Genomic DNA, 26,945 nt, shown 5'->3' on the forward strand with positions numbered 1-26,945 from the left:
AAGATCAGCATGGGAGAGTCAGGTAAGGGGGAGAAGACTCAAACTATTTGATAACATATCCTTATGTTTGTTACCCAAGGATTTGAGAATCATGCGTCCCAGTTGTCTGCAAAATGTTTGAGTCCTGCCAGCCCTCACTGCAGGGAGTAAGGGAAATCCCATTGGTTTGGATTAAACAGAACATTTTCCCTTTTCTCCTCTTGCTATAACTCCACCTCCATAGTTTTTTCTTTCAGATTCCCTTGTTCATACTGATAAAAACCTCAAAAAAAAAAATCTCAAAATCAGAAAATCCTTTGTCAGCTGCTTTTACTAGGGTCTTCTAGAGATCCAGACCAAAAATAAACTGACCATGGAAAGGAAAAGAACACCATTTTTGAGGCCATATTCCCAACTAAGATTTCAACTAAAGGACCTTTTCTAATAGTATTTGATAGCACCGCAGAGCAGGAAGCTATCCAGATAGACTCTACAGTGACATTTGCAAGAAAACTGGTTGCCATTTTAAGGTGAGGAAGTGATTCAAGAATTTGGCCTCTGGGGGGGGGGGGGGGGGGGATCTTATTTTGAAGTTGCAATTCTAACTGATCCAGCGGTCATCCAGGGGTCTAGAGACTCAGGCAGCTGCTACACCAGGTTTCAACAATGTGGCCACCACTTTGCAGCTACCAACGTTTTCTTGAGGCGGCTTTACGATCCATTGGCTCCTTTAGATAAGTAGCATCCCCAAAAAAGGATAGATGTGGGTTTGGCTACTTTGGCCACTGGTATATCAACCTTAGGGACTGCATCCCAATCTGCAGAGGCTTTTTCATCAAAAGGGGTAACACGTCTTTTTGCCCCTTGGGGGGAAAAAAAGCCTCTCTCTGGTTTCACATAATCCGCTTTAATGATTTTCTGGATGTCATGTACCATAAAAATACATCTCAGGATATTCTCCAAAAATGTTGTCTTTAATAGATTAAGATTCTTTTGGATCTTTTAGTTTTAGAGTAACTCTTAAATCGCTATGATTAATTAATATGCTCCAGGTTAAAATAATTTTTTTTTAATAATCATTTCAGTCATCCTTAAAAGTAGTGGAAGTTCCCTCCACCTCTTTTAGCTCGGAAGGGATCTGACCATTATCAGTCATAAGAGGCCATGCATGACTGTATCTAGGTTATAGCGAGCTGCAGCCTGAGGTATGGCAGATAAGGTACAATGTATTTCATCTCTAATTAGGTTTTTTATATCATCCAGAAAATCATGAGTCGTTCTTAATTTTAGCGATGCAAGATTCATGTAACAGATTAGTATAAGCAGCAGGTAAATGTTATTTCTTATTTAGTTTTAGCAGTTGCAGAAGAATCTTTGCCTCCTTGCAAAACCGCATTTGAGGGAGAGAAGGATTACAAGTAAGTTAGACAGACAGTGAAACAGTCTCCTGGTCCTTGTCACTCACAGAGCGCTGGGCTGACACGGGTTCAGAGGAGGCAGATGCTGCTGAGGTGGAACAGCGCATTTCTACAGATCTCCAACTAGAGGAAAGGGCTGATATCCCCAGGTTAGCATCTGTGTGTGGCCTGCCATCTGTAATAGCCACAGGCAGACTAGAGGACTCCAACACCTTCTCCCGTGTCCAGCATCGCTACTTCAGACGTAAAATATATACATGGCCACACCCAAGAACCCAAAACGCCCAAAGAAAAACGTGGAAAGTGCCAGCATTAAAAAAAAAAAAATGTCTTTATAATTTAGCTTCTGGGAACAACTGCAGCAATGGTAGCTGCCATTTTGGTGAAAACTGCTGAGGCTTTTCTAAGGAATTACTGCCCATGGCCTGAAATGAGATCAAGATACTTGTGTGCCCCACAAAACCACTTTTAGTTCCTGTCCCAATACTGGAGATCGCCATCTTCACGAGGAAACAGACACCTGAAACATGCTGTGTGCTGGCAATCCAGCATTGTGCTGAGCCACCATACCTCTGAAACCATCACGATAAAGGAATGCGGGGCCCAAAAGAACGGCATCACAGCCATTAGACCCACCAAGGACTCAGTTGGGGACACTGACAAGGACTCACAGGACCCCCCTCCACTGGAATTGGATGTCCAAGCAGCAGCCTGACAACTGGGAGAAAAAACGGCAATTGCCCCATTCGACAATAGCTAGAAAAAAAAGGTTAAACATTTACAATAGGCTAGGAGTCACCGTGGAACCCCCTACCACCTTTCTGGCTGTCACTAACAGGACAGGTAAAACCACTGGAGGTGGGAAGGATCCTTTTAAGCGCCGTTTTTTTTCTTTTCAATCAGAAGAAAAAATACAATCTTAGGTGTGCAGTTATGGAAACAACTGGGGAAATCAAGGTTAACAAGATGTAAGAGGACCTCATATGTTCAAATAGTCATCTCTGACCCAGCAGGGTGAAGGATACTTGCTGTAACAAATATGTGCAAAAGAAAATTTAAAAAAAAACAAAAAAAAAACAAAAACACACTAAATGCAAGCCAGTATGTGAAATTTTCAGAAGGTACCATGGGTCACTGGGATAAGAAATCTTAGGCCATAAGTCAGGAAGTAGAGGAAAGGAATTGCCCTCTAGGCAGTCTATATAATTAAGGCAAGAGCTCTTGTACGACAAATTTAAAAGGAGTAGACAAGCTACAGTAGGTCATCGCAAAGTTGCCTAGGAAGTCCTCGTATAAAGAGTATTGGGAAGATGTGAGATGACGCACACATTTATTTGAAAGACTGTAAAACGTAGCCACTTTATTTCCATGGATAAAAATCAACTATTTAGGAGGTAATTTAATATTAAGCGAATTAATCCTATTGTGAAGGTCAAAGGCGTAGGAGCTAGGCAAAGTTTGGCAACTGTTTATCTAGCATCAGGGAAAAGCGCAACCAGACAGGTAACCACCTCCAGATTGATACACCAAAGGAAAACCTTCAGGTCGTATATAGCACAGCGGCTCTAATGGTATTCTAGAGAAATTTCAGAACCTGTTCACAACAACCTCCGAGGACAGAACATGACCATAGAAAGTCAAAAAAGGTTCCAGGAGATTCCAGGTGGGGGCTAGTTTGGTCAATTTCATCAGTTCTTTTTCCAATGAAAGTGTTGGACATTTTCTAAATACTCACATGCAACCTAACCCTCCAGCATAAAGCACTAGGATTCTAACCAAAAGCAATCTCATAAAGCAAGTTGTAATTGTGGGGGTGAAGAAGTGAAGTCCCATCTGGTTGCCAAACAAAGATGAGCACCACTTCCCCTTATATTGTATTTAGTCTTAAAGGATAACAAAGTATATGGGAGTTTAATGGGCAAGACACTCCGCCACATGCTACAGGCACTTCATTCTAGAGCCTCAGTACCTGGACCCACAATAATCACAAGTCTGATAGAGGTCTACCACAAGTATTTATTTATTTTTTCTCTTTCTTAATTAAATACAATCTAAAATCTAATCTGAACACTCAGCGCTTCCTTTGTGATTTAGCAAGGTTATTTAAAATAAACCAAAATGGCCTAGAATAAAAAGCTGCAGAACCTTTTTTTTTCCATAAAGACATCAGCAATTCTGGACTGTTGACATTACCTTGGAAAACTAAGGAGGGTTGGTACATGACACGTGAGGTGAAAAACCTTCGGGCACTTTTCACAACATAAGAGGTCTCCTCCATTTTGGCACACGGCACACCAGTCTTCATTTGGATCTTCATCCTTATTTGTCCCATCGCCGCCACCTCCAACCCTGGGTGACCGATGCATAGAACTACGGACAGGAGATTTTCCATTTACAAGGCTACCGTGGGAAGACTGTTCACAACTTCTGTTTGTGCTGTTTGGCTCCCTCTTTACGTGATTTTCCAGATTAGCCAAGGCTTCCAGATCGCTTTCAAGGTGCAGTGTGGTGGTGAGTGGTGGCGTCAGGCTGCTCTCTGGACTGCTTAGCTAGTAAAAAGTATCAGAAGTTAGTTAGTATAACTACATACCTACATCTAATTCTATAACACAGCTACTGAAAAATGTTTGAAGGGTTTTAGGAGACTAAGCTTTTGATGATCTATCCTCAGGATTGGTCATCAATATGGGACTGACTGGTATCTGACATTCAGCACCTCCACCGACCAGCTGTTCTTCTGAGCCACAAATGGCACACAGGAGTAGCCTGGAACAGTACAGCATCCCAGTCCCATTCACATACATGGCTGCCGAGTGTCAGACCCCCACCAATCTGATATTATCCACCTATTTTGAGGATAGGGTAGTTACAGAAAACACCTTTAACCTAAAAACTATAGTATACATATTCTAGAGCATCCTTCACATAAAAATGAACACACTAATACAGTTATAGTAGATTGACAACTTTTAATAATCATTTATAAATTGTATTCTTAAATAAGTCAAGTCAATTCTGAGACTTTGGTAATAAAATACTTTGCAGAACAATGGCTGCTTTTTACCACATAGGTAACCTCCAATTCCAGCTCAGGAAATCCACTGTTGGACTGGATTGGAGTAATTTACTTAGGAAAACCCTTGGCCTCGATATTTCAGAGAGATACCATCCACTTCCCTCTTAAATAATCCTATTAAACAGCACGTATGCAAGTACCTGGATAAATATGGAGTAATTAACCAGAGCCAGCATGGGTTTATAACAAACAAGTCATGCCAGACAAATCTAATTTCCTTCTATGACAGTATCACCGACTGGGTTGATCAGGGAAATGCAGTGGATATAGTATATCTTGACTTTAGTAAAGCATTTGACAAAGTATGTTATACCATACTTATTGAAAAAGTGATCAAATATGGGATGGACAAGGCAACTGTTAGGTGGATTCACTACTGGCTGAGTGATTGTACTCAAAGAGTGGTCATAAATGGCTGCACATCCAAGTGGAAGAATGTATTAAGTGGGGTACCACAAGGCTCTGTCCTCGGCCCAGTGTTGTCAACATTTTTATAAATGATCTGGAGGAGGGAATTGATGGGAAACTGATCAAATTTGCCAATGACACAAAGCTAGGAGGGATAGCTAACACTAGGGAAGAGAGAGAGTATTCAAAAAGATATAGAAAAGCTTGAACAGTGGGTGGCAACAGAATGCATTTCTCCTTGTTTAATACCAAAGTCCTACATCTGGGCTAGAAACATGAAAAAAAGCACATACAGAATGGGAGGAATTTGACTAAGTAGCAGAACATGTGAAAAATACTTGGGTATACTAATAGATCATAAACTGAATATGAGTCAACAATGTGATGCAGCAGCCAAAAAGGCAAACACAATTCTGGGATGTATTAAGAGAAGCATAGAGTCTAGATCACGTGAGGTAATTATCCCCCTCTACTCTTCCTTAGTCAGATCTCATCTAGAATACTGTGCCCAGTTCTGGGCACCCCACTTTAAAAAAGACAGACAAACTGGAGCTAGTTCAGAGAAGAGTTACTAAGATGGTGAGCGGTCTGCAAATCATGTCCTATAAGGAATTAGTTAAAGGATCTGGGAATGTTTAGCCTGTAAAAAAAAAAATGCTGAATCTCCTTCAGCCTCCCCACTGCAAGCCAACGATACTCACTCCTGTGCAATAGCACAGGAGCGAATACATGCGGAGAAGAGTGTCGGGCAACATTTGTCCGACATTAGTCCCGTGTAAATGGGTAGTAAGACTACAAAACAAATACCAGCCATTTTCCCTTTCAGGTCCGCATCAGTGAGTTCAGCTTGATTTCCAAAGAGATGTGAGCACATCAGTAAACTACAATCATTTAGGATTTTTATATAGCTTGTCAAACCAAGTCAAGAATTAAACTGAAACAGATGCTAGATAGCCAAAGAGGGCCTGTCATTTTCTCCTTTTTACAAACAGATCCAGATGCACAAACTAGTCCTTTACTTGCCTTTGTTAACATTTGAGACTATATACACACACTAGTAAAATTGCAACTCAGAGTACAGTAAATGTGCATTAGAAGAAAATGTGATTATCGTTCATCATTTGTTATGCTTTTTTGAAATGTACAGCATCTATAGTACCAGTTGAACGTTGGGACAAACCACTTCTTTGAAGAGATTTTCTTCACGGTTCTAAAACTGCTTAAAGTAGTGAAGTCACTGGAGCCAACTAGTAATACAAATGGAACCATACCCTGACCCAAAAAAAAATGGTTTTGAATCAAATCCTATCTTCTTGAAAGTAGCCATATTTTGGCTTTATAACACTGACACAGCCTTGGCATTCTTCGCACCAACTTGATAAGGTAGCCACCAGAGATGCTCTTTCAGCAATCTTGAAGGCGTTCACCTTTATGATGAACACTTGTCAGCCATTTTTCCTCGTCTCTCCAGTCCACGTCCTCTCAAACTGTGGGTTCAGGTCGGAGAATAGGAAGACCACTTGACATGCAGTGCTGTAAATGTTGGGTAACCTGCGGGAACTGCACATCCGCATATCATTCAGTCAAATTCTACGCATTTATAAGAGTCAAGTCAGCCAGAGCCAAAATTCTGCAATCTGGATGCACCACACCAAGAGAACGAATTACCACTGGTCTGATTTCCCCTGTCTGTGATTCTTGGCCCAACCAAGTTTAATTCATCTCATTTGTCTCTCTAAGTAGTGGTGTTCTTGTAGCAATTCAACCATGAAGGTCTGATTCATACAGTCTTCTCCGATATTGAGATTTATCTGCTGCCCACTGAAGCATTCATTTGGCCTCTAATTTGCGGAGCTCTTTGCTTCAGATATCCTACGCTGGTGACTCAAAGATACTTGTCCTGTGCAGTAGAGGTAACTCGTGGACTGCCTTTTCTATGGCAACTACCATTAGGACCTATTTTATTACAGAAATAATTTTAGCCACTACACTTGAAAAACTTCAAGAACCTTGAATGTTTGTTTTGACTGCATTTCCTCAACTAAAAGCTTGTTTTTTTTCTTGACTTAGATGAGCTATTCTAGCCATGTTGTAGACTACTAGACACAGCAAGAGGCAAATAAGTCTATTTAGGATCCACCAAGTCCTGTTGATTCTACTGACTGTCATTAGGCTTAAATAGTCAACAAATGAATTTGAAGAACAAAATGAAATATGTGCATTGAAATTAAAAGTTATCCCTTCAAAACTTACAAAATCAGTCATACATGAGCAGAAATACAATATTTAGATCTGCGCAAAATAATTTCAAGCCTCTGAATCAAGAGAAAAAAATGGTTAATGTGTTTATATATTATGTGATAAATATGATGTATGCATTTATGTATGAGGCCAAGTTTTTACTCAATTAGTTTGACAGTGTGGGATAAAACTATTTTTTTTACCATGCATGCACTTCGTCTGCCATCCTCCGATTTCTCTTGCTTAACTGGTCCTGAGAAGCTACACACATCCTCTTCTGTGCCGGGTTCCTGCTTAACCTTCACCGTATCAGATTTAAAGGCATTTCTATCAACAGCTCGACCACTCGAGCCACAACTGTGTAACGGAGGAAAAACAAACTAAATTAACAAAGGCATTAAATGTAGCGTAGCGTGCAAGTAAAATCCATTAACCACTAACAAACGAATAAACCCCCTTTTGCCCCTACATAATATAATCAGTTTTCATCCATATACTGCAAAATTATTCAGAAATGTGCAGAAAAAGGTGGTAAAGGGAGGACAGGAAAGTACCAACCAAGCACACCCACTCTTTACATAGTAGTAACATATACCCCAGAGCCAAATAAAAATCACATAAAAAGCGTCAAGGTAGAGAAGCCAGTACATTTTGTGAAGGGCCCTTTACTCACCTTCCTCTGCTGCCTGTGCTTGATGTACTGGGAGGCCTTACTGGTGTGTGAGAGTTGGACAAGCCTGGTACAAAAGGGGATTTTATTTGTTAAAGTGTAAAACAATTGAGTAATTATTTACTACTGGCATGCACACACACCCCCCTATATACATACACATCAATATTACACTCTTTGTAAGAAAATAAATGGTTAAAAAAAAAAAAAATTCGGCCCCTAGAAGTTGTTGCTTTGCTGTAAAACTCGGCATGCAGTTCCATCGCAGGCAGACATGTAAATGATGAGAGTTGTGGTGTGATTAGATGAACGGTCTTGTCACCTGAGGCCCTAAAAGTAGTCATCCACCCCCACCCCCCTTGGACTATAAAAGGCTCTCAGAGGCTTTTTCTGTGTAGTGACCTCTTCTTCCACTTGTGTAGAGCTTGTTGACCACTAGACGCCTCTACGACGCAGAGAAGAGATTTCACCCAGTTAACAGATTCTGAGAGGGGCGCATTATTGGGATGTGAGAAGCGAATGGTCGTATCGCTGAATTTTCCCCCACCTGGGCCGTTCTGACTGGTCTGTTAGGAGCTATTGGGACCAGTGGATGTGTAAAGGCACACAAGGCGATCGGGCTCAGGACGCCTTCAATAGACCACCAGTAGAAGGGAATGTGTGATCCTCTGACAAGCAGCTCCAACTGTTCTATTGTCTGCTACCCTACAGGTCCGTGTGTGTCGTAAACATTTCCAGGCGTCTCTGTTTGCAGATTGGACTGCTACTGAGTGGAACCGGGTTGTGCTCAGCGATGAATCCAGGTTTAGTCTGGGCATCACGACGGCTGTGTTCATGTCTGGAGATCTAGGGGTTAGTGCCGGGGTGGGTCTGGGGGCCATCACATACAACAGTCGGTCACCCCCGGTAGTGGTACGAGGGACAATGACAGCTCAGCGATATGTTCAGGACATCCTGCAGCCACATGTGTTCTTCTCACAACGGCTTCCAAGAGGCATTTTCCATCAGGATAATGCTCGGATGCACACATAAGGGGGGGGGGGGGGGGGGGGTCACAGGAATGTCTACACAACATTGTCACACTTTTGCTCTGATATTGTAATCAAATACTTATATTAACATTGCAATCAAGCATATGAATTTTCATTTGATTCCGACAACTCCTAGGTGCTCGATTTTTCTTTTTCTTTTACAATTATTGCATTTCTGCTGTTCATCCAATTTATCCTCATAAGAAATATACAATAGCCGTCGGCTATGGAGCAGACGCTGCTCCTGAGCCCACTCCATACACCCTTTACAACTGCATGACATTTATATTGATCAATCAGGAAGGGGTTAAAAGGAGTGCTGCGAGAAATACTACTAGGTTCTAATGTGGTTTAATTTTACATACAAAATGCTGACGACAACCACAGAGCATAGCCATTACGGCACTCACCTGTTGATCCCGGTGACATGGCAGATGGTCCCGGGGATGGATTCATAGTGCTTGTTGGCTGTGGAAGCTGATGACCAATTGAGATGTACCTACTTAATATGTTGTCTAAATTGCTTGACCCAGCATCTTCCAACTGCAAGACAAAGAACCATTATCAAGTTACATAAAAAAAAAAAAAAAAAAAAAATAGACTAAGCAACCACTATACATTAAATTTACCAAGTACAACTATTCTAAAATTGCATTTGATTCCTCATGCATTTCAGAATTATCATATTTCCATAAACAAAACATTTCCTGCTAGGATGAAATGGTGAAGAGCACCTCGTCAATACAAGCTTACATGTCTAACGCCTCATGTCCATGGGCAGGTCGGATTCCGCATGCGGGAGTCCACTGCAGAATCAGACTCTGCCCGCGGACAAGGTTACTGCTTACCCATCCGGGTCTTTTCTCTAATGCGGACGTGTGTGGAAGCGCTGTCCGTTGGACACGCACAGTAGAGTTTGATTTTTTTTAGACTTCTGTTTTCCCACAGAATCTGCGCCAAGTCCACAATGTCAACTGGGAACAGGCCACGGGTTAGATGGCTTCTACTAACTTCAATGGAAGCCGTCCGTGCAGGAACCGCACTGAAATGAAGCGTGCTGCAATTTGATTTCCGCATCCAAAAGATCCACAAATCAAATCAACATGCTTTAATTCAGTTGCAAACGCCCATGTTTCCCTATGGGCGCATGGAACTGCAGATCATCCACAAGTCAAATCTACCCATGGAAATTGGGCCTAAAGTACGTACACAAAAACGGTCTCTTCTCAAGTACTGCTTGAGATTTATTAGGCCTGGATAGTCAGTCCTTGTCATTGATAAAAGTGCATAGTTCGGTTTCACATCTGCATTGGATTCTCTGGCCAGAGGTTGCTTTCACAAATTGAGAACTTATAACTGTCACATTCCTATCAGCATGCATTTTTGTTAGCCATTAAAAAGGTATATCTACAAGATTACTTGGTTTCTCTTACTGAGAACAATCACATTTTACCGCATATTACGCACATACAGCCCTATATGGTTACTTCAGAGGAACCGAAGAATAAAAAATGTATACACATAGAGCAGCGTTAGATTCTCCTCAGACTGCATGTACCGATGTCCCTCTGCAGAATGTGCCACCCCTATCCTCACTTTTCACCCTTAAAAAGGTAACACCCATTTTTATTCAAATTTAACCCCAGACTGGAGGTTGCAGCCTTTTCTAAGCCTTGAAGGCTCCATCCCTGGAACGATGGCCGCTTCTTTATGTTCTTTACAGCCTTTCAGTATATGCACACAGAGGTCAGATAAAGTCTCCTCAGTATATACACAGAGGTGAGGTAGATTCTCATCAGTATATGTACACCGAGGTCAGTTAGATTGCTGTGCCAAATTTCACGCTTGTACAAAACGGGAAAGTTGCATTACATAGGGGTGCACTTTTGCACTTAGCATTGAATAATCGAGTTGTGACCCCTTTACGTTTCCTATTTAGGACCTAAAGAATGGTTGTGCCAACTTTCATGTTTGTATACGACACCACAAAGTTAGAGAATTAGATTAGGTACATTACATAGAGGTGCCAATACTTCTGCATTTAGGAAAAGTAAAGGGGTCACAACTTGATTATTTATTGCTAAGAGCAAAAGTATTGATACCCCTATGTAATGTACCTTATCTAATTCTATAACTTCCTGGTGTCGCACAAACATGAAATTTGGCACGACCATTCTTTCGGTCCTAAATAGGAAAAGTAAAGGGGTCACACTTGATTATTCATTGCCATTTAGGACCTAAAGAATGGTCGTGCAGGCTTTTTTTTTCACTTCATTTAGACCCCTTTGCATGACCTTTGGCGGATGATTTTGGCGTCATTAGATTTGTGACATCCTCACCACCGCCGTAAAATCGTAACATTTGAGTTTCATACATTGAGTAGTTAGGTAAGGACAACGTTCCTATGTTTAAAGGGGTTGTCCCGCGCCGAAACGGGGTTTTTTTTTTTTAACCCCCCCCCCCCCCCCCCCATTCGTTGCGAGACAACCCCGAAGCAGGGGTTAAAAAAACAAACCGGGTAGTACTTACCCGAATCCCGGCGGTCCGGCGTCTTCATACTCACCTGCTGAAGATGGCCGCCGGGATCCTCTCTCTCTGTGGACCGCAGGGCTTCTGTGCGGTCCATTGCCGATTCCAGCCTCCTGATTGGCTGGAATCGGCACGTGACGGGGCGGAGCTACACGGAGCCGGCATTCTGCACGAGCGGCCCCATTGAAGACAGCAGAAGACCCGGACTGCGCAAGCGCGGCTAATTTGGCCATTAGAGGCCGAAAATTAGTCGGCACCATGGAGACGAGGACGCCAGCAACGGAGCAGGTAAGTATAAAACTTTTGATAACTTCTGTATGGCTCATAATTAATGCACAATGTACATTACAAAGTGCATTAATATGGCCATACAGAAGTGTATAGACCCACTTGCTGCCGCGGGACAACCCCTTTAAGTCTAGCGGCACTGTTGTGCTTCAGCCAACAGCGACGCAAGGGGGAGTCAAGTGTTGCTAAACGATGCTCGTATCAAGGGCTTACCAGTTTGACTGTTGCCATGTGCCCAAATTGTGGAAGACCCAAGCCGTGGACAGCAAACAGTTCAAGCCAAATCCTTGGCTCGACAGTTCTTAAAACATTACCAGTTTGTCAAACATTTTGTTTGCAGAGCAAACATCGCATTAATCTAGTGTTTAAATTTGTTTATTGAATCTAAAAAAATAGAAATATCACAATTTACAAGTTTGATATTTTTGAACATTTTTTCCCTTTTGAATACTCTGAAATTGTGCTGACATTTATATACTAGGTATTATGGGAGCTGGTGTCACTATGCATGTCCTTATTTAAATGAGATGTTTGTTTTGACACCGTGTCTTGAGATTTCATTGTCAATGAAAATTTTAAATAGAACTTAAAGGGGTTGTCCCGCGAAAGCAAGTGGGGTTATACACTTCTGTATGGCCATATTAATGCACTTTGTAATGTACTGTACATCGTGCATTAATTATGAGCCATACAGAAGTTATTCACTTACCTGTTCTGTTGCTAGCGTCCCCGTCTCCATGGTGCCGTCTAATTTCAGCGTCTAATCTCCCGATTAGACGCGCTTGCGCAGTCCGGTCTTCTCCCTGGTGAGTGGGGCCGCTCGTGCCGGAGAGGTGGTCCTCGTAGCTCCGCCCCGTCACGTGTGCCGATTCCAGCCAATCAGGAGGCTGGAATCGGCAATGGACCGCACAGAGCCCACGGTGCACCATGGGAGAAGACCCGCGGTGCATCGTGGGTGAAGATCCCGGTGGCCATCTTGCTAAGGTAAGGAAGAAGTCGCCGCAGCGCGGGGATTCGGGTAAGTACTTTTTTTTTTTTTAACACATGCATTGGGTTTGTCTCGCGCCGAACGGGGGGCCTATTGAAAATAAAAACCCGTTTCGGCGCGGGACAACCCCTTTAAGGTTTAAAATTCAAGCTTCAAAATATGACAAAAAGAAAAAAATACTACATGCCAACTTTAGTACATCCTGGTGCATTCAATAATGCACACAAAAGGGAGTAGAGTTTCTAATAAAAGCTCCTTATGATATGTTCTTTATCATTTTTCAGTATTTTGCACTCACCAGCACTGTTTTTTCTAGAGGGGACTACATTTTTTTTGTAAATTCTTTTTTTGAGAGCAAATATGAAATACAACAATATCTTCAACAATAAGTTGGATTTGTTTGAATATCAAGAGAAACTTCAAGGATGTGAGTGATTAGGTTTAGAGGTGCAACTGGAAACTGATGTGGTGCTAGATCTCCTCTTACTGAACCCTAGATCTCACACGACCTGCGCAAAAGGGAGTCAAAAGGATGACTGTATAAATTTTGGAAGAGAGAGGAACCAAAATATCTCTGAGGCAGTTTATCCCATATGAGGCTTGAGCTAGCAAGCATGTTCTGTGGTTCTTAAAGGGGTTACCTAGCTCCAGCCACCTATTGAGTTGGACTGTTTTGTAATATTGATGTGCAATACGCGACTTTTTAAATTTCCAAAAAACCTTGGAGTGAGCGTAAAGACTTAAAGAAGGACATTGGGGGGTGAATAAGGACCATTTTAGGTTTATATGAGGGGACTACATTTTCACCCCCAATAGTAGGGATTTTTCTACACGAGGGCTAGGCTTTACAGCCATTGGGGCTTCCTGTAGTGGGACAATTGTTGTTAGGATATTAATCTGGGTTTATTAGTTTATTAAATAGAAGACTGAGCAATTTTTTTCAATGTGATATCCCAGTGATTTTATAATGAACTCTAATCCCTAGTATTCATTGAATTCACTGGGATATACTAAGGGTGCTAATTAGTATTTTCCTTTTTCATATTTGTATTTCACACAGCTGTAAGCTCAATCTTGAATTTTAAACAGTAATAAAGTTTGTTGCACTGATTGAGAAATATATTCAGAAAATGTTAGTGTTCAGTGAATTATGTACATGTTATGTTCAATATATGAACAAATGCTTTTAAACTCCTCACTCATTCTTTGTCAACAAAATTCCGCCCCTAGAAGTAGTAGACGTTTTTTTGCTGCAAAACTCAGCATGCAGTTTCATCTCAGGCAGAAATATAAATGATGAGTTGTGGTGTGATTAGATAAACAGTCTTGTCCCCAGAGGACTTAAAAGTGGTTCCCCCCTTGGCCTATAAAAAAAACTTCTCAGAGGCTCCTTGTGTGTAGTGACCTCTTCTTCGCTTGTATGGAGCTTGTTGACCACTAGACGCCTCTACGATGCAATCAAAGATAGTTTGCCCAGTTAACAGTTTTCAGAGGGGGACGCATTATCGGAATGTAAGAAGCTGGATAGTGGTACCGATGAACTGGGCTTTCTAACTAGGCTGTTTGGAGGTGCTGGGACCAGAGGATGCATGAGGGCACACACAAAGAGACCAGGCTCAGGACACCTTTGAGAGATCACTAGTAGAGAGGATTATCCGATCTGACCAGCACGAGCTGTTCAGTTTCGTTGCTCAACCAGAAACAGGTGGCACCATTCTTACAGGTCCGTGTCTGTCGGAATCATTTCCAGGTTCTTGGCTGAAGAAAATTTGGTCTCATGGAGCCCATTATTTGTACAGCCTTTGACACTCGTCGACTTAGTTTGCAGTAAAGTCATGAATCACGAAACTGGATTGATAAGGAGTGAAACAGTTGTCCTCAGCGATGATTTCAGGATTAGTTTGAGCACGAATGATGGCCATGTTTGTGTCTGGAAAACTTAGGGTAAGTGCCTCAATCCTGCCTTTGCTGTGAAGCGGCCCTCTGCCCCCACTGCTGGTGTGATGGCCTTAGGGGGAGAAAGGGGGGGCAATCACATGACAGTCGGTCACCCCTAGTAGTGGTACGAGGTACAATAACAGCTCAGCGATATGTTCAGGACATCCTGCAGCCACATGTGTTTCTCTCACAACGGCTTCCAAGAGGCATTTTCCAAGAGGATGATGCTTGGCTGCAAACACAAGGGGTTCACAGCAATGCATTCACCACATTGCCACACTTCCATGGTTACCCAGTCATCAGACTTCTCGTCAATAGAACATATGGGACCATCTGGGATGCCAAATTCGACAGCCCAAGAGTTTGCACAATTGAGAGCAAATGTTTAGCAATGGGTCTCAGGATACCATATAGAACCTATATGCCTCCATGCCCTCCTGTATCACACATGTTGTATCCAAGCTAGAGGCAGCCCAACAGGGTATTAGAGCCTCCATGCCCACCTGTATCACATCTTGTATCAAAGCTAGAGGCACTAAAGAGTACTAGATCCTTCCTTCGAGGGGTCAGTTTTATGCAATAAATTATCCTTTTCCTAAGATATTATAATTGCTTAGTTATAATCAACATTACAATCACACGGAGAAAGTGTCATTAGACTCCAACTCCTCCTACGTGCTTGATTTTTTTTTTTTGCAATAAGTTTGTCTAATGTGCAATCCAATTATCCATATATCAATTCACATTTGATTGGTTAAAAAAAAATAAAAATAGCAACTCATTATGACTGTGGAACCATATAGCTCTGCAAAACTACCAACATTAATTATCCCGATTGCAGTGTTGGAACTCCGCCAGCAACTTTGCAGAACGGAGTATCATCAGATGGACTTTTACTGACCACTGAGAACCTCTGAAAATTACAGCTGGGTCTGAAGTAATCCCATAAATGCTTAACTAACAGTACAAAGGTACTTCTACAGTAGCTCTAGTTTTACACTGCTACACAAGACAATATAGCAAAATGCTCCTATGTGTAGAGGGCATTATACTACAACCTAAACACTACATAAAGGTCTTCAATTTATGTTCCAATTTCTATAAATAAATAAAAAATTGGCACTTAAATCTTGCCTTTACATGGACCCTGAACTTACAATATTATTTATTTGTTCTTGTGGATCACAAGTTGCAATTCGTTGAACTATGAAAAGCTGGTAATTCGTTCTTACACCGCCAAAATACCATAAAAAAAAGAAAGACTAAGGCCTCATGTCCACTAGCTAAATGGAATTGCGGATTCCGCAGCGGATTGCCGCCACGGAATCCGCAGCGGGTTTTGCCCATAGGGAATCATTGGCCATCCGCGGTCCATTGAATTGATTTTTGCACCCGCGGATGACATTTTAAAAGAATTGCGTTTTTCACGCTCCATTCTGCCGCGGATTCCGCGCGGATCGCCAACATTGCTATCACATTGATAGCAATGTGTGCAGATAACTGCATGCAAAAAAAAATACCATTTAAAGCAAATCCGCCGCGGAAATCTGCGGCAGATTCTGCGCGGATTGTATCTTTCTAGTGGACATGAGGCCTTAGGCCTCATGTCCACGGGGAAATTATGAATTAGGATCCGCAGTGGATGACCCGCATGCGGACCTGCATCCCATAGGGATGCATTGACCACCCGCGGGTAGATAAATACCCGCAGATGGTCAAAAAAAGTGAATTAAAGAAAAATGGAGCATGAAAAAAAAAAAAAAAAAAAAAAGGACCATGCTCCATTTTCGTGCGGGTCTCCCGCGGGGACGGCTCCCGCAGGCTTCTATTGAAGCCTATGGAAGCCGTCCGGATCCGCGGGAGACCAAATTGGAATATACTCAGCTGCTCCGGATCTTCCCTTCTTCGCGGCTTCATCTTCTCTCCGTCGCGGCCGCATCTTTTTTCTTCGGGCCGGCACATGCGCGCGGCACGCAACCGACGTGCCGAAGAAAGAAGATCTGGCCACGACGGAGAGAAGATGAAGCCGCGACGAAGGGAAGATCCGGAACGTGCGAGAGGCGAGTTAATTCTTATTTTAAGCGATCATGTCCGCGGGGCAGGAGGGACCCGCTGCGGATTCTCCATGGAGAACCCGTAGTGAGCCTGATTTTCCCCATGGACATGAGGCCAAAAAGTAGTAGCAAAGTCTCTGCAGAAAAAAAAAGAAATACGCATCTTTTTTTTGCATTGAGTTTTCCTTCTCAAGCATTTAGAAAGCCTCATACTTGCTTTGCATTCAAAGTTTTTGGCTTGGAAGGATTCCTAACACTAATTAGCTATTCTCTCTCATGAACAAGCTCAGCAACCCCCCTCCGCTTTCAGATGCTGTGTAGCACAACCACATCCACTCAATACTACACAGCTAGGTCTCCATCCTTTCTCTGAGTAGATACTGGTACATTCCCCTTCATTGCTAAAAGCAGAAAAGTATCCTGTAGTGAATTAATTACAGCCCTCTGTTCTCCCGATCTCCTCCAGCATCCCCTAATACTATCGTACAACCTTCTGTAAAAGCTCAGTGGAAGGGCAGTGAAGGCACATTTACAACAAGCTGTCAGTTTACTATGTCTGACAGAATTTTCTAACATTTCAGTCCTCCAGTCTGCAGCGCTTTGAAAAATACAAGCATAAAAATCAAATCAGTAATTTTTTAACAAAAAAACAATTACAAAAAGGCATTTCCCAAAACACAAATTTTTTTTTAAAAAGCAAAAGGTGTACCATAGCCTTTAGGCCTGGTGCACTGACCTGAATGGGTGGTATGTCCGGCAGAGAAGGAAGATTTTCTGGATTTGTTACAGATGGAATTAATTCTATTGATGTAACAGACGGGCTGGTCGGGCCTCGATTTGCATTTGCCATGGTTGCTGTAGTAGGACTAGTAGGATTGATTGCATTATTATGAATTGAGACTACTGGAAATGGTCCAGCATGGCCAGGATTAGAATGCTGCTGGAAGGAAAGAAACAGAAATTAATAAAAAGGTTACATCCACACTTCCCCCCCAAAAAAAGAAGCTAAATAGACCATGTTCATTCAAAGTATACATGAGAAAGCCAAGCGCTAGTCAGCCATTTCCATCAATCCATAAACTTTGAAGTGGCAGGGCATAGGTTTGACCACAAATCTCTTCAAAATTCTTCTGTGGTTGTGCAGTGAAAAGGAACGAGGGGGGGACGGGGGAGGAGGAGACACACACACTCTCCATTATAGCTTTTCGTAGTAGTCCCAGCAGTTCGACTCCCACTGATCAGGCATTCATCACTTTCTGTTCATAGGTCATAATCATAGATTGTGGGAAAATCCATTTAACCTGTAAGGGCGCCTACACAGGAGCGGAAATTCCGCGGCGGAATTTAACACCGCTAGAAGCCTGCATAGGATTGCGTTAACAAACTCAATCCTATGCAGACGGCCGCGGTTTGGCCGCTTGAAATCTCACGCGGCAAACAAACTGCGGCATGTTCTATTTATGTGTGGGGCTCACAGAGCCCCGCACAGAAACGTCACTCACCCGCCGCCGGCTCCAGTCGGCGCATGCGCCGGCTGCCCGGCAAATCAAACAGCCGGAGCCGCGGGCATAGGCGAGTACGTGCTGGTCCCTGCAGGTGCTCGGGTTGGGTCCCGTGGCGAGAATCCTCGCCGCCGGATCCGACCCGCTTGTCTGCAGGCGGCCTAAGAGTTAGGATTTTTTTTAAATTGACATAGCTGTCTGAGGACTTGTTTTTTTTAAGGCTTTTTTTTGTATCTTTCAATGAAACGATTTAATCTGCCATTTAATGTACTAAAAAAAAATAAAAAAAAAAAAAAAAAAAAATGAAATTTTTCAAATTTTATTTTATTTTTTAAAATAAGTGGATTGAAATTGGGGGTCATTCTGCCACACTCCTGTTTTAATAGGCAGAAATACATGGCAGCCCCAGGTGACTTCAGAAGTCCCTGGGCTGCCAAGAGAAATGAAAGGCACCACATAATCTCATCGAGAAAGGGCCGTTAGGGACCCCCGAACTACAATTGGGACATTTGAATGCTGTCAGAATTGACAGCAGTATTTAAATGGTTAACAGCAGTGATCAGCATCAGCACCGATTGCAAATGTTGCCAGGGGGTGTCTGCTGTTAAAGCAGACACCCGCCATATGGAGCAGGATCAGCTCCCGCTCCATACAAACCCTGAAACCGGACAGTGTACATGTAGGCCCAAAAGAATGGAAAGGTAACCTATTGTCCATTTACTGCTGCTGCAAAGTGGGAGCTTAGCTGCATGGTAATCTGTGTTCTAGTTGGTGGGGGATTGGAGTGACAGAATGCAGTCTGCAATCGTGCAGTCTTTTACATTTTTATGTGTAACACTGAATGAGCAGGGTTTAAAAAGCACGATAAGTGCCCAAGCTTGCGCTGGTTTTTATACCCACCGAAACTAAACGTAGAGTGAGAACCTCCCGATTGTGGTTCAGTCGTTGACTTGTGTTTACGTGATCATCTAAATTATAATGTTCCCTGTAAGCGGGGCTTAAGCCTCAGGTAAACATGTTCGTCTGCTCCCCCTCATTATAAAGTAGTATATTGTCTGCCTATATACCAGTGTAAAATTAGGAAGATATTTGGGAGTGCTGGATGACAGGTATAACTATCATAGCTTCCTCAGGTATGGTCATCCACCTTTCATAGACATATGAATGGCACATCCCCTTAATTACAGTTGTCGGGGCAATGTTTCTTTTCCTGTTTTTTTTTTTTTGGCCCACTCTGGGAGGAGCACTGCTTCCCTATAGAGGCACATCCGATTTTGTCACACACAAGCTGGTCAGATTCCACATGCAGGAGACCCGCAGCATATTCTGGCTGTGAGCCCGACCGGTCACCCTGTGTACCTCCTATAACTATACTGCGGATGACCGTGGATGCTCACAGATGGTCATGCGCAGTAGTGTTGTTTTTTTTTTTATTTGTACTTCCCATGCCGTCACTTAGTGATGACGCAGGTACCCACACCCCCTATGCAATATTAATTGCGTATGGGCTGCCGGGAGGACGGCCTCTATTGACTTCAATAGAGGCTGTCCGCAGCAAAATAGAACATTCTGTGATTTTTCTTCCACTCACAAAATACGCAATTCGTATCGGCTAGTGTGAATAAAAAGCATGCCTTTCAATGCCTACATGCGGACAGCGATCACAGAATCCACCTGAGAGAGCCCGGCCTTAGTAAGCCGCCCCTTTAACAGTTCACCCATACTAACCCATCTAATAATTTTATCTACTGTAAGCGACTTATTTGCTGGAAGGTTGTTGTGGTCTGTGTCTCTTTTCCACAAGTATGTCAAGCTGAGCAGCCAAAAAAAAAAAAGTAAAATCAAACATTTGCTTGTTCATCAGCTGAGCGTTAGCTGATTTACAATCAGGTGAATATTTGTACCCAATCTCTGTATAATTCTTAGTATTGTTTTATATAAGCCTTCAGCAGTTTGATTTTCCACCTCTTATAACGACATGACTCCGCAGACTCCGTGTCATTCTAGACAGCAGAGTTGCAAATTGAGCTGCAGAAAACTGAAATTGTCGATCTATTGTGTGCGCTCCACTGGCTGTGTGGAAACTCAAATATTTTATCATCTTTTTATACGGATAGTCAGCAGGGTGAACCACGTGCGTAGATTCTGTGTGTGTGGCTCAGTCTATGGATGAGCCACGTATGTGCAGACAGATCAATGTATTTGGCTCTTTAATAGAGGGCAGTATTAGGGTGAATGTAGAAGCGCTCAGCTAAGAGACCGATACTTTTAATAAATTTCCAAATTTTAAAAAGTACTGTCCAGCACTATAGAACAGAAGAAAATAAATCAGCTTTCTCTTTTCACAGAAACAGCCATTCTTATCCATGGGCAATATCATTGTTGCAACTCATCCCCATTGAAGTACGTAATGCTCAACTGCCAACACCAGAAATAGCCTACAGACGATTTTGGTGTCGTTTCTGGCAAGACAGACTAATCCAAGACAATCCCTTTAAATAACTCCGAAATGTCTATGCAGCTGAGCCCATGGAGTCATGGCGGTTTCTGGTGAAAATGCAGCAAACCTGCTGAACTAGTTTGACTTATGTTAAATCTAAAATATCGCCCTAAAGGTTTGTCTATAACCGACACCAAGATTGCTGGAGTTTCTTCAACATATAAAATCTTTGAAAGATTACCTGTCTTTGGAGATGAGGTTGCATCATTGAGTACTGAGGCCCGTTGTGACGAGGTACACCTGGCATTCGATTGGCATTCTGTGCAGCGTTCTGTGCCATTCTCATCTGATGCGCTTGGAAAGGTATGCAGTTCATGTTTCGCTGCATGGTTTGCATGCTGATTAACCTTGGAGGCTGCAGAGAGTTTCATTCTTTGGTTAGCATTTTTTTTAGTCAAAATTCACTTTCAAAAAACATAAATAAAGCTGAAAAACACAGAAGGTTGTGCTAGGAATGCTCATCAAAAAAAGGAAATAAAAACCGGTCGCCATTAAAACTATAGGTTACTTGTAATAAGAGGTTTGCACAGGGATTTTCAGACTTGTCAGGTCCGTATTTATTTTCTCCTTTTAAACCTCCACATCTACTCTTTATCTAGTTTGGTCACTGCAGTATTTCAATGAAGGAGCCATTATGAAACACTGTAGTTAACGTGTCTTCCAAAAATTATCTTGGCACAATGCGGTCAGAAGTTATGGGGTTTTTTACGTGTGGGCTATCCCTAGAACAGCTTCTGGCCATTGTAACAGTAGCTTCAGACAAGGGGTGGATGCTAGCTCAGTACGGCAGTATTAATTGGGACATGGCACATCCAAAAAAACATTAAAATAAAGACATTGTGCCCAAAGAGTCAGAATTTACAAAACCATGACATTTCACATGTAAAATGATAGTTGTTACCAGCTGAGTGTCACCAACACTTAGATCATCCTCAGAATTTGACACAGAGATTTGAAATATTTTTTAATACCGCTGAGCAGTAATTTGGTCTTGTGGTGATAGCGGCGGCTTTCAGTGACTTTACAGTTACAAAGTTCTGTGACTTCCCAAAAGTCACGAACACTTGGAAAACTAACGTTCCACCGTACTGCTCATATAAGCAATGTATATGTTTCTACTTCGGGTATAGTCACAGAAAATCAGTTGAAAAAAATAAGTGTGTGTAAAAATTAGACCGAAATTGGACAAAACAGTTGAAGCACCAAAAAAAAAAAAATTAAAAAAATTTGCAGCATGTTTTATTTGTTGCAGTTTTCAGACAAAAGAAAAAAAATGCTCATTCAAATTTGTGTGCGCTTTTAAAAAACGGATTGTACTCGTTTTTGATGTGATTGCATGTAATCATGGAAACCTTTAAAAAAAAAATGTAAAAAAGTGTACAAAACTCGTGTCTTTTTTTTAACATACATAAAAATTGAATTAAAAAAGGGCCGTAAATCACGCAGAAAAAAAAAAGGTGCATAAGAAAATAAAGTTTGGGGGAGTGGGGAATATTGCATGAAAAATCAGTTTAGTTCAGGACCCGAAAAAAAAAAAAAACTGTTGTGTGTAAATATACTCTTATAGTGAATGTTCAGAATTTGACTTTCACAGTATTTCTAGTAAATTAGGAAATGCCATGAAACACTTCCTAAAATAATGAGCCTCCACAAGGTACTGTAACACTACTGAATCTAGGTGTAGGAGTCGCTCACCAAGTCTATTTTCTTTAAAGACATTCTCCGATGTTACTGTAACTTCGTAAAACCCACTCCCTCCTCCACTGTACTTGCCTGTTGATGCATTACTTGCGGGCCAGACGGCCTTTGATGGGGCCCAGGTGGTTGAACCATCCGCATTTGCTGGAGCTGCTGGTGTTTTTGAGCATACACCTGCTGCTGCATATGCTGTAGTCGGAGTTGTGCTAGATTAATTTGTGCAGGGGGTTTATTCACATGGTTTGTTACCTGGGGACCTTGCCCCACAACCACATTAGGAGCGTACCCAGAAGTCGGCTTATTTTCAACAATAAGATTACCTGGAGGAGGAGAAGAAAAAAAAATCAGAGGGTAGCATACATTCAGAAATGCAATGTTTTCATGGCGTGTTATTTCAGTGTATTATATCAAATTGTCCTTTTTACATTAGCTTATACAAATTGCTAGGCCACTGGCCAATTAAAGACAATCTGTTGCCAAATTTATACTGCTTTATCTGCTGGCAGCATAAACTAGTATATAGTTTGTAGCTTGGGGGTCACTTATGGTGGTAGGTGCAACGCGAGCATAGCACATAGACTACTAGGATGTACCATACAGTGTTAACAGACTGCTTCACTCCCTGCCCACTCCGCCTCCATTAACTAAGCAATGCCCGCTCCTTGTTAAAGCACCCTTAGCCATCAGTTCATCCCCGGACTTATTTCCCAATTAGGGTCATTGAACAAACCTTGATCCATCCACAAGATAGATAATAATGTGTGGTCGCTGGTGTGAAGGCTGTAGGCCTAAAAGATTACCTAAAAAGACTCCATGATGTCTCTCTCTGGCTTGTCTGTTATAATACTTAGTTACAGGCATATATTTGTATCGTTTTCAACTTTCACCTAGACATATGCTAGATTTCACCTTGAATAATCCAGCTGGAGATACTAATTGGGCCACCACAAAGTTTCCTGTCTTGTGTTCTTATCTTAAGATATTTCTTGCCAAAACTTACTAATGAAATGTATCAAGGACGAACATCTGTAACAAGGAGTACAGCTGATAAACTAATATGTAATAAGAAACTGCTATGTATGCATATTAAAGGTATTTTTAATTGTATTTGGCATTGTAAAATCCTATAAAGAATGAGCGTATAGCGTGATAAACCAGAATGCGTTACACATAGTATCATGGTCTGTGTGTGTCTGCATCCTCCTGACCAGTCAGTTACCTCTAATTTGGAGCCTGACAGCATATGCAGGAAACCGTTGAATTTCCCTAACACTGGGGTCCAACTACTGTGGATAGGTTATAAATGTAGTCATAAGGGCCAATTTTTAAAAAAATAGAAGGTAGTTGTACCTAGGTCTGCTGATCAATTAAGGAACTACTCTGATAAAGCAGAAGCAAAAATGAGTTTGTCTCTTCAAATGCCAGATTTGAATCATCTGAACAAACAGGCTTGTAGAAAGAAAAGCTTCAGCAATTTTTGGACGTCCAGACTTACTGGAGGCCTCAGGTTTCCGAACCAGACTCTGAATAGGTTTAGCAGGTAGTCTTGTACCAGGGCCATTGTTGACAAAGGACTCTTGCATTTCCTTAAATTGATCGGCTTCACATACACCCTTTCACAATAAATCTTCACTGTTGCAGGAAGAGTACCATGGGGAAATTTTATGAAAGCTGTCTAAAACAAAATCTGCCCAAAGCAACAAATCTCAGGGCAGCTCTCATGCGTTATACTGCTTAGGTAAAATGAAAGCTGTGCTGCTGTGAGTGGTTGATTTTATTTTAGGTAGTTTTTATAAGAGCGTGGTTCTCTCTCTGGTCCACTCTATAGTAACCTGATACTTCCTGTTGGGCAGAGATTACTCCTCAGCAGTCATCTCATCACAAGAGAGATTACAATAAAAGGAGACAGCTTTATGAAATAGGTTTCAGTACAATTTTTTTTAGTTAAAAGTTAAAAATATTAAAGGGGTGTATCAATGTGGGCCGAACATGGCTGCAAAGGAAACGCCACTGTTAACAAGGTGGCAGGGAGGATGGGAACAGCAGAGTGTGTCTGGAATACACAGTTTATGTAACTCCACAGGTCAATGGGAGTACGCAAGCAGTAGAGCAAAGTGAGCTACGCTGTTTCTGTAGCTCCCAGGTCACAGAAATGGTGCAGCTTGCTCTACTACACAGTTTGCACAAGTTTCATTACTTCAATGGGAATTATAAAAACAGTGTTGTGAAGCCTGCTCGACTGTCTATGCCACATTTCAGTTGGGAATACGCCTTTAACAAAACTGATATGGGACATTTTGACATTTGTTTTAACATCTTAACTCTACAGAATGTACAGTTATGTTCTGCAATGGGTATGTATAAAGGGAGACCGTGGGGTGACCTCGATCTAAACGCGGGTCCAGGCTGTTTTTTACAGCCGGAACCCGCCTAAAAGAGCTCCGATAAGCAGTGTAGCTCATCGAAGCTGCTAACCCTTTAAATGCCACCAATTCTGACAGCGGCATTTAAATCCCCCAACCGATGTTCAGGTGTCACGTATGGCCCCCCCTGCAATGAGATCGTGAGTTGCCGTGCGGATGTCATGGCAGCCAAGGGCATTCTGAAAGGCCCCAGGGCTGTCATAGCAGACTGCCTATCAAACCATGCCGTGGCACAGCTTGATAGAAAGCCCATCAGATTGCGGCATTACATCATAGTGCAGGAGCGCTCAAAGCATTGCATGTTCTTGGCCCCCTTTGGAGACTAATAAAAGGCAAGTGAAAATAAGTTTTACTAATTAAAAAAAAAATAATAAAAAGTTTAATTAATAAAAAAAAACCTCGCCCAAAGTAATGCATTGTTTACGCACAAAAAAAGCCAGAATTACACTTTCTTTGGTCACCCTGTCTCCAAGTGGAAAAAAAAAAAAGAAAAATCAAAAAAGTAATATGTACACAAGAATGGTACCAACAGAAACTACACGACGTCCCACAAAACATGATCCCCCGCACAACTATGTCAACGAAAAGGAAAAAAAAAAAGTTATGGCAGTCAGAAGATTGTGTAAAAAAAATTAACCCTTTCCAATCCACTGTCTGACATCTGACGACATTGTGATTGAAGGCTGTACAGCTTCTGATGTCGGAAGACGTCCGGCAGGGTATTCTCATTTTAGATTACTGGCCACTCTGTTGTCGGGTGCCTCTCCAGTATGTCCAGTACCGCAGTACTGACTCTAGCCAGCAGGTGGCGCCATTGTATAATGGCAGAAAGAGAAAATCACTAGGAAACCCTGAATCTAAAATTGGATGGCAAAGGGTTAAATATCAATCAATAGTACAGCCAAAAAAACCAAACAAACTATATAAATTTGGTATCATAGTAATAGTACTGACCCATAGAATAAAGTTATGTCATTTTAAATTTATTTAGTGTGCACACCATAGAAAACAAGACGCAACCAAATATTGCAGAATTTCTGGGGGTTTTTCCCTTATTTCACTCCACTTAGAAGTTTTTCAGTACATTAACTAATACCACTGAAAAATACAACTAGTCTTGCAAAAAACAAAACCCTCAGACAGATATCGATGGATAAATAAAAGTTATGATTTTTTTTTTTTTTAAAGGGGGGGGGGGGGGGAGGAAAAAACTAAAATGTGGGGGGGGAAAGGGCCATGTCCTTAAAAGGTTAATACTTCAAAATCCTCACATAATAAAACTGGACAAAAAAGTGACTAGATTAGAAGCTTACCTAAATTAACTACATTCTTTGCCCAAAATGTTGGGTCACAATGAAACCTTATTGCTCCATTCGCTGCTGGTACTGGGTCACATCGTGCCTTTAAAATGTGACGTAACTGAAAAGTGATCTGGAAGAAAAGATGACGGAGATAAGAAATGGCAAAAGTAACACAAACAACAAGTGAATTAAGAAGTCAAACCTTGCAAATGTCAAATTCCATATATTTATTCACTATGGAAGCCCTGTTGTACAGTGTGAATACACTGCAAGAGGAAATAAAATGTTAAAGTTATGACACCAATTCCAGATTTGATTCCCTCGACAAATCAATTTCATTGTTGAACACTTCACTTTTACCCAGTCAATTAAAAGGGCATCTGTCCCCATGTTATTGCATCGCTCTGAGAGCGCCATAAGGTAGTGACAGTCACACGGATTACAATAGGTTGGCTGGGTGTCCTCCATGTATGTGTGGCTACTAATAAATGGAATTTTCTCCAAACCTTCTGCACAGATATGCACAGCAGACACATCACTGTAATCAGTGTGACTGTCACTACCTTGTGCCGCCCTCCGAGAGGGGTGCGAGTACATGGTGGTAGAGTCTCCAACAGTTCATCAGTACTACACAAGTGAATTACTTGTAGAACTACTTACCAGGCGTTTACTGTACAACAGTGCGGTGCTGCTGCCACTCGCGATCGCCCAATTTGTGAAGTTCATTACATGTTTCACCTGTCTAGAGAGGCCAGTTATATCATTCTGTTGCTGCACAAGTTTGATTTGTCGTTCTTTTGTGACACTCTAATAGGGAAAACAATTTGCTACAAATTAGAACATAATAACAGCATGACTGATATATGCCAATACATTACTGTAGTTAGAAAATACTGGAAAA

General features: G+C 41.8%; 1 protein-coding gene across 4 annotated transcripts in view; it reads right to left on the bottom strand.

The window, feature by feature from the left end:
• Window positions 1-26,945, bottom strand: part of TRIM33 (tripartite motif containing 33) — a 136,800-nt gene that overhangs the window by 16,204 nt on the left and 93,651 nt on the right. For 2 of the 4 annotated variants that reach the window (XM_066600088.1, XM_066600086.1), the window contains exons 7-15: window positions 26,705-26,851; window positions 26,057-26,174; window positions 22,396-22,640; window positions 20,804-20,977; window positions 17,357-17,557; window positions 9,234-9,366; window positions 7,796-7,859; window positions 7,326-7,479; window positions 3,591-3,946 (exon numbers count right to left, since the gene is read on the bottom strand). In XM_066600088.1, coding sequence (XP_066456185.1) covers window positions 3,591-3,946; window positions 7,326-7,479; window positions 7,796-7,859; window positions 9,234-9,366; window positions 17,357-17,557; window positions 20,804-20,977; window positions 22,396-22,640; window positions 26,057-26,174; window positions 26,705-26,851 — 1,592 coding nt within the window. Of the gene's footprint in view, window positions 1-3,590; window positions 3,947-7,325; window positions 7,480-7,795; window positions 7,860-9,233; window positions 9,367-17,356; window positions 17,561-20,803; window positions 20,978-22,395; window positions 22,641-26,056; window positions 26,175-26,704; window positions 26,852-26,945 lie in introns of all 4 variants that reach the window. The other 2 variants (XM_066600087.1, XM_066600084.1) reach the window with 1 other exon arrangement.

This window comes from Eleutherodactylus coqui, chromosome 4 (genome assembly GCF_035609145.1).
Source record: "Eleutherodactylus coqui strain aEleCoq1 chromosome 4, aEleCoq1.hap1, whole genome shotgun sequence".
In the NCBI taxonomy this organism is placed as follows: Eukaryota; Metazoa; Chordata; class Amphibia; order Anura; family Eleutherodactylidae; genus Eleutherodactylus; species Eleutherodactylus coqui.